Here is an 8,483-nt window from a genome sequence, read left to right as displayed (position 1 = left end):
TTAAACAGGTGGTTTAAGCTTTATTCTTTTACAAGTACGATTATATACAAATTAGTAACACATGTTACCATCTAATTGTTTATTGACACTCCTGTTTTAATATTAAGAGGGCATACCAAACCATTAACCAGAGTTAAAGTTAAAAACAGATTTAAGAAAAAAGTTGAAAACTAAAAGGATTGCAGTTTTAGTAGTTGGAAATGCACAGCTGCAGATATTTATCCTCAGTGGAATAAAACTCGAGGTCAGGATACTTACTCACATGAAGATATTCCTTCATGTTTGTTTGTAGATGCTATATCCAGAATATATACCGGAATGCATGTATGTATGTATGTATGTATGTATATATGTATGTATGTACACAGATGCTCCCAAAACTACATGTTGTGCCTATCTGTAGAGGGACAGCGTCCTAAATATTTACATGCAATGTAATATCCAGTGAAAACATAATAATTGTTATGGTTCCCATACCATATTTTAATGCTAAACGAAAATCCTCAAAAACAAACACCATAAGTCTGATCTCTATAATATATGTGCTCTGCACTCCAAAGGGTTAAACAAACTATGTGAAAAGATACATTCTGCAGGGATGCACTCTGCAGTATATGCCCAGCTATTATAGACAGCTCATTAAAACGTTTATATAGACTTTCACAAATGCACACTTTAGCAGCGAAACTAAATGTAAATGCTAAGTAACCTGTCTGAAATAGTAGGGTTCTTTATAACCTTTGTTTAGAACCGAGGATTTAGAAAAACCTCAGTAACAGTCATCACTTACCAACTGCTACAATCACAATCTGGTTTCTGATGCCGCAATTAATCCTGCAAAGCCTGCTCTCTTACACTGCGGCATTTCTAATCTTTCAGTCCCAATAACTGCAGTCTTCTCTCTACTGTCGAAATATGTATGGAGAACAGTGAGGCAGCCAATGGGTCTGAAGCTAATAAATTACAAGCTACAGCAAGCACTGTCAACTGGGAGATATGGTTCAAGATAGCCACCATGGCTCAGGTTTGACCAAGAACTAGGATTTTCTTTATTCCTATTGTTCCAGCAATGACTTTCTAGATTGAGTCCCGCGTTCTTCTGAAAACCTGCTTACATTGGTTCCCATATGAACTATATTAGGTATTTTAGGTGCCTGAACATGCGCTATTAAACAGGCTTTCAAATGCAAATGAGTGCAAATTCATGGTTTAGCTTGTTTAACAAGGGGTCATGGGGGCAATAGTATGGTACATAAAAGCAGTGACATTTCCATGTATAAAGGTTTAAAAAGTTCTACACTAAATCAGCAGGAATGAAAGTTGGTCATACTTTTCTTATTGAAGGTCTAATCCCTTATGTTATAAATATAAAATACCATACTTAGCTGAAATATGAAGGCGGAAGTTTAAAAAAAACCACAACAACAAACTAAAACAAATGATTAAAATCAAATGAGATCAAAAGTGAATATGTTGTGCAAAGGTCTGGCCACTAGAAACAAAACCCTTCCTTAAAATAATGACTACACACAACAAAAAGGGCAGGGCTATACTGTTGATAAATGGCTGACATTTTTTATCTTCACAGGACTCCTTTTAATAGGCGCAAATTGTTGTCTTCACCGCATACACATTTGCAAAGTGAAAAATGTCGGAGCACTGCCCAGCTTCTCGTTTTTGTTTTCCTGTAAAGAAAAAAAAATACAACACTTATTATAATATAGATTTGTGACACTTTTTAATCATTTTCATTAAATAAATCCCTCAATTTATATGCAGAGTGTACTAATCAGGAACACGAAAGTGATGGTATAGGTTTAGCATTTCTTAAATAAAACAAACAGGTTAGTAAACAGCAAACATGTGAAGAGGACACAAGGAAGGAAAACCGGAATTTGGATATTTACCATTAAATCCATTTCTCTGAATCCATTTGAGACACTTGCATAAGTCAAGACAATGGGGTATAGATGTGCAGTAATCTGGGAGCTGGCACATTAAATTTAGAAAGTGTGACTACTTCCTCCCCTCTATACCCCTCCTACCGGCCGGTCTTAGGTAGCATGCCTAAGGATAGCTGTTAAAGCCAAACCTCAGAGGAGGCTAAAACAATTTCACACAACAACAGATGTGAAAATTTTTAGAAAGCAGTTAAATAGGAACATAGAAAAATCATGACTATGTAATTCAGAGAAAGGGATTTAACTAAGTACTCAAAATCCTGTTTTCTCCTTCATTCACTAGGGGACACTGTCATAAGTCAAAGACAATGGGGACAACCCAAAGCTGCCATCACAGGCAGGAGAGTGCTGAGAACCCTGCAAAACAGCCCGGACATATTGCGAGGCAGAGGACGCAAATGTATAAACCCGGACAAAAGTATGCTGGTCTGACCAAATGGAAAGAGTGACCCACTGAGCATGTGGCATGCACTGCAATGGAAGCCAAAGGCTCCCTAAATGAGGCCACATAGGCCTGTCTGTAAACGTGTCTAACTTGCAAGTGTCTGCTTGGACGCTGGCCAACCAGGACAAGCAGCAATGTATAAGACAACCAGGGACTTATTTATTTGCTCCAAACACTCTCCATACAAGACTACACTCCATTGATCTTCAAGAATTCTAGGTAAGGCTGTCTCAATTTTCATGCTATCTTACACTGACAGTGCAGCACACCACAGAAGCAGCTCTTACCTAAGAGGCCATTGGAGAGTGCAATCCTACCGGTCATTAATGGCAGCCAACACAGGAAACCCGATGGCAGGTGGGAGCTGGCTCACGGAGTAAGGCTCCCCCCCACCCATGGCGTACGAGTTTAAATATAAAGAGTGGCATGACCGGACTGTTGCAGTGATTATGCTAGCAGCTGTCCTTTGTTTATGCCTGGCAACCCTGCTACTCGGTGGCTAGGCTTATACTCCCAGAACTGCTAATGTTGGAAGGTTGCAGTTATGCTATGGAGGATTTTGCTGCACACTGCATACAGTGGCGGTTGGTACTGCCCCGGAGACGGCGGTCTTTCAAGCTGGGGGACTTATTAACAAACTGCATGAAGTAGTAACAAAGTCCTCCCAGCAAGCTCCACGGTCAGTCAGCTTCCTCTCATCTCCTCAATGGATCTTCATCTGTAAAAACAAAATCTAACTAGGCTTGAGGGTTAGCCCAAAGCCTGACCAGCTCCCTTGGGTATTAAATAAAGACTAACATTTAGGAGGGGTTTAGAGGGGGGAAGAGATAGTCAGCTCCTGGTTACTGCACATATATACACCATAATCTTAACTTATGTCCCCTAGTGGATGAAGGAGACATAAAGGAAATGGAGCAGAAGAAAGAACTAAACTGGGGTACTATTGCAAAAGAAGTGTGGAGTCGAGGTAAAACATATCAGGAAGTGTAAGGTGTGATTAAGGAGTAAACATATAACAGAGGTAACAGATGTGAGTAACACTAGGGAGAATCTTTATATTCAAACCAACTAAACAAGAGGTGGACTATTGAAATTGATTTTCTGCTGAGAATGTGGCATCATCTATGAATTAAGAAAGGTCAATACACTCTTGGCTCTCTACTGTAAACAGCCATCCTGACCTACAGTATAAGGGAGATTGCCTTCTTCCTGCTTACTAGGACGTGCAGGGGCCCTCTTTATTCTGTCATATGTTTCATTGTGCGATTCAGTGGGTGGGAGTAGTTTAGTATGACTGATCCTGCTGCATCCCCATCTACCACTACAGGAGTCACTTCACTCATTTAATATAGTGTCCTGGAACTTGTCAGGCCTTAATACTCCACTAAAGCTTAGAAAGGTGATCTCCAACCTCCATCATTTGCATCCCCATGTTACTGTTCTGCAAGAAACATACTGGCTAGATGATCTTCATAACACCTTACATGCCTGCTGGATAGGGGAGTGTATCTCCGCTCCTTATACTAATAAGACAAGGGAGGTTGCCATTATTTTCCATAAAGGTTTGAGGTATATACTTCAAAGAAAATTTCTTGACCATGAAGGGCAATTTATTTTGTTAGCTGTGGTTATTGATAAACTAATATATACTTTTAAAAAAATGTATATGCCCCAAATTTACCTAAAACTTTATTTTTGCTGATGTACTACAAAAACTTTTATTCTGGGTTGGCTCAAACATTATCTTAGGAGGGGAATTCGACATGATCATCAACCCTTTCATGGACAGATTCGTGATGAGGAATCCAGCCTTTAAATCTCATGACCTTCTTCCTTCTCTCTGTTCACAATTCAGACTCTCTGGTCCCTGGCGCATACATCACTGCATCAGGACTATTCTACCTTTTCAGATCCCCACTCACTCCCATATTTACTATCTTTTTTTTATCCAAACCTCTTTTCGTGAAAGTTACCCATACCTTTATGAAAGACATTATAATATCTGACCATTCATCTATTACAACGTCCCTTATACTGGCATTATCTCAGCTGTTTTCTCATACACTCTTCTGCATCTTAAACAATCATGGCACAACTACATCACCGATCATTTAGGAATTGAAGATCATATTTTATTGTTTTGGGAAGCATCTAAGGCTGTTCTCAGGGGACATATTTCCTATGTCAATTCCAGATGAAAGTTCACTTCCCGCTTGCTGGAACAGAGTTCTATTCTTACATCAATCTACTCAACATACAAGCAGGATGATGGGGGAAATTTACTAAATGAAATTTGTAAAAAAAAATAGGTGTATTGGTATCCAGAATACGATTTCCCTTGAAGGACCCGTGAGATAAATCACATCTGAAGTGCCCAGCAAAAGTTTTGAAAACAGCACAGATCGTACTGCAATAAATCATGTGTTAAAAAACAACATGATATTTGAGATTCAAGCAGTGTGCCGCACATCACGTTGGATGACACGTGATTGGTGTGCAGTCCATGAGACTTGTTGCTGCGATTTCTAAAAAAAAAAAAAAATCGCAAGATTGTACCAAAAATATCACGAGTGTATGGGCAGCATATCTATTAACTATTTATTAGATACCTTTTATGGCACTTAAGCTAGTATATATCCAGAAAATTTGACACAGGGTGCACATTTCACCTAAGCAGTGTTATCTGATGGGTATATCGGAGGGGACATTGGTAAGTCCTTGGCAAAGTGTTTTAAGGTGGGATTTTTTGATTACCAAAACTATTTGTATTTCCGGAATCACAGCAGTCATTGTTTTGTTCCAAGAAGACAACTTCAGATCAACACAACCATATATGTAGAAGGCCCTACAATTTAACAATATTGAGGGAATCTCTGTCTTAATCAAATTTGAAGTGGCTTTTGGACTACAGAGGCATTGTAGGAACACATATGGAGGCATTTTAAAACATTATACTGTGCTCCTTTAAATTACAGTTTGAAGGAATTAATTAATCTACCTAGAATGGACAATGACAGTCATGGAGAGAGTGCAAACTGAGGGACATGGTGAAGCAGTGAAAACAGTGGAGAAAATTAACGGCTTCTTACAGTTTTATAGAAAGTGCTACATTAAAGCTGACTGGTTGCCATGGGCAACTTCTCCACTGGCTCACTTCTACATCTTTTTCACTGCTTCATATGTTTCCCACAGAGTCTCAAATGGGGATAACAACCGGCTTACTGCTCCAAGACAAGGACATGCTTGGAGGTCTCTAACCACTTCTTGTAGTTCAGAGGACACACACAATGGAACCTGTATAGGTACCATCTAGATAGCAAAGAAACTCAGGGAGGATGTTCATAAGACTGGCTCTTTTTGCCATAGGACAGATGGCTAGGGACACCTCTGAGTAAAAAAGGAAAGAAACCAAGGTTGCAAACCCGATCACTTTGAAGACTAGCCATACCTCGCACTGGCTCTCTGCGCTGGAGTTTGTAGGTCTCCTTATCCTGACAAAGGCGGCGGATAAAGACACCCAGTTGGTCTACATTCTCAATGCGATCAGTAACCACCATCTGCTCATGAATTAAATAGGACTGTGGAAGGTATGTCCCAGCCTTCAATGGGGAAAAAAAACAGATATTAACAGAGAATACACATACAGAAACTTAAAATTGCATATTTTAAACATACATTGGATACAAGTTTTTAATCCAATGTGCCTACTATCCCAATATAGATGTAGTTATTTTGCTTTGAAGTCAGGTTCTAATACAACTAATCATTAAAAGGAAATATTCCCTATTCGGGAACTCTGTTATCCAACAAGAGAATACAGAAAATCAATCTAGGGAATGAAAATTCTCTGAAGTTGGAAACAATATATTTGGATATAAGCAATAAAGTGCAATCAAAGAGAGGAATTGCTTTGTCTTCCAAGTGGAAAAACACAGTGGTGGGAATTCAAATAGTAATGCAGGGATGCAGCTCTCAGGATAAGTGAATGGAAATCCTCACAACCCATCACCCTTAACTAGTGCAAGTACCTTAATATTTATAAGCAGCTCCAAGAAATTCTTTGGCGGCATAACAATTGAGGTGTTCAATGGTATAACATAGCACTTGTTCAAGCTGAGATCAAGGTAAGCAGTGAGTTTCTACGGAGAAAGAAACAACATATTGAATCTACCTGACAGCAGAGAGTCTACATTAATAGACAGTTTTGGTTGTTTGTACAAAAGAAATCAAGAGAACAAAAATACGTTATTTATATATACGAACACAATGACATTATTTCTATATACAGATACTAAAAGTCAGTTTTCAGCATGCACGGTATGATCACCTAGATTATTATAGAACATTCCTATGGCAAAGAGATAGGATTAAACAGTTTCAGAATGAAGACAGTGAGTCAAAGCTCACAGACGTCAACACTGTTCTCATTTCTTATGTGGGTGCTGGAATCTTAGGATCCCATTCAATTAGAGAAGAAGTTGGGCTGCACAGATTTGCCTATTACTGTAGGCTGAACAACGCTTCTTATCCTGCTTATCTTTGAAGAAAAACTGCTCTCCATTTCACACTGGGGCAACCTCACACCCGCTACTCGTTCCTCTGGTCTCAGATGTGCCTATTCCCACTACTACATTATCTGTTTCCTAAGCAGGGCCCAACACTTTTTGTTTGTACACCTGTATTTATTTTGTCTAAATTTCTCTCAGTCTTGTAGTGCGGATAACTGTGGCGTCTTACAAATCAATAGTACCAATAATGGTCTTTAATGATGAAGACACAGCAGATGAGGCAATTAAACTTCACCTTATATACAGAGTACAAACGACAAGTGTTATTACTTTCGAGATAAATGGAATTGCTGCTGAAAGTGCACCATGTAAAGTGAATATTTGAAACAAACAAACAAAAAAAAAAAAAGCACGACTAGTTTACATTTAGGTATCTCAAATACAAACTGGAGCTAATAGTAACTGACATAGGAGGTTATTCTGATCGTAGCGGCCAAACGTGCGTACGTTCCAAATTAACGTACGCTCTCCGTACGCGGCCGTTGGGGTTAAGTCCACCCACAACTCAGCCGCATACGTACGGCCAGAAACAACGTCGAAGGGGAGTGGCGTACAATTGAGCGTACGCCAACGTACACGGACGGCCCAGCCCTTACACTCCGACAACTGGCGTACAATTGAGCGTACACCACCGTTTACGGACGTCTCTCGTCCGTCTTCCCACCGACTTCTTGCGGCTATCTGAGCGTACGCCAGCTTGCACGGACGGGTCCCTATTGTTTTCAATAGAAAACTCAGCTTATGTCACCGCTCGTGAGAGTGAGCGTACGTCCGTGTACGCTGACATACCCTTCACATATATGGACCTGCAAATCTTGCCTTTCAACTATAATTATGAAAATTAATTAATTGATTGAATTAATTAATGTGCAAAATAGTGGGCATGGGCTTCAAACATTGCTGAAACATCCTTTGTAGGTGTTAGATGTGGTTTATGTTATTGTATCATAAATACAAAACCTATGTTTGTATTAGAGTGAACACGTTGACACATGTCGACTTGTGTAGATTGAGTGTGCTACTGTGTAAAGTCTATGAAAGCACGTAGTGAATGTGTATAACTGTTTAACAAATACCTACCTTAGCATATATAAGCAGGTCTTAAAAAGATTCTTACCTTAAATTAAACAAACCTTTAAATGTAGAGAAGTATAGAAAGATAAGCTTCCAATGTGTTAGAGTGCTGTGTGTGGCTTGCAGGTAGTGAAATCATGGTTTGGACTTAATAGACTGCAGCACTGGTTATTACAATCAGGTGTATGTGTTTGAGTAGTAATCAGCGTAAATTAGCAAACCCAGGCGCACGCTGGCATGCGGTATCTGTAGGGGTGGTCTGAGATGGCGGTTGGCGGCCGCCTGTTTTGTGTCCGAAATGAACGGTGCTTTAGTCGATCGTGCGGTAGTAGCACCGCTCATTTTTGGTGCACACCCCCGTGTACGCCCATGTTTACGCCCATTTTCCCTCATTATTTCGGCCGCTCCCCTCAACACGCCCCTATGCCGCCCCCA

The 8,483-nt window shown here is 39.8% G+C and overlaps 1 protein-coding gene across 2 annotated transcripts in view; it reads right to left on the bottom strand.

Moving 5' to 3' along the window:
* Positions 1 to 8,483, bottom strand: part of ITM2B (integral membrane protein 2B) — a 39,931-nt gene continuing 31,448 nt past the window's right edge. For both annotated transcript variants that reach the window (XM_083169005.1, XM_083169007.1), the window contains 3 exons: positions 6,435 to 6,545; positions 5,855 to 6,005; positions 1 to 1,685 (listed from right to left, as the gene is read on the bottom strand). In XM_083169005.1, coding sequence (XP_083025131.1) covers positions 1,597 to 1,685; positions 5,855 to 6,005; positions 6,435 to 6,545 — 351 coding nt within the window. In that variant the 3' untranslated portion in view covers positions 1 to 1,596. The remainder of the gene's footprint in view (positions 1,686 to 5,854; positions 6,006 to 6,434; positions 6,546 to 8,483) is intronic.

This window comes from Crinia signifera, chromosome 2, assembly GCF_055691185.1.
Source record: "Crinia signifera chromosome 2, ASM5569118v1, whole genome shotgun sequence".
Classification (NCBI taxonomy): domain Eukaryota; kingdom Metazoa; phylum Chordata; class Amphibia; order Anura; family Myobatrachidae; genus Crinia; species Crinia signifera.
Note: the sequence above shows the minus strand (reverse complement) of the source record. Positions and strands in the feature narration are given on the sequence as shown.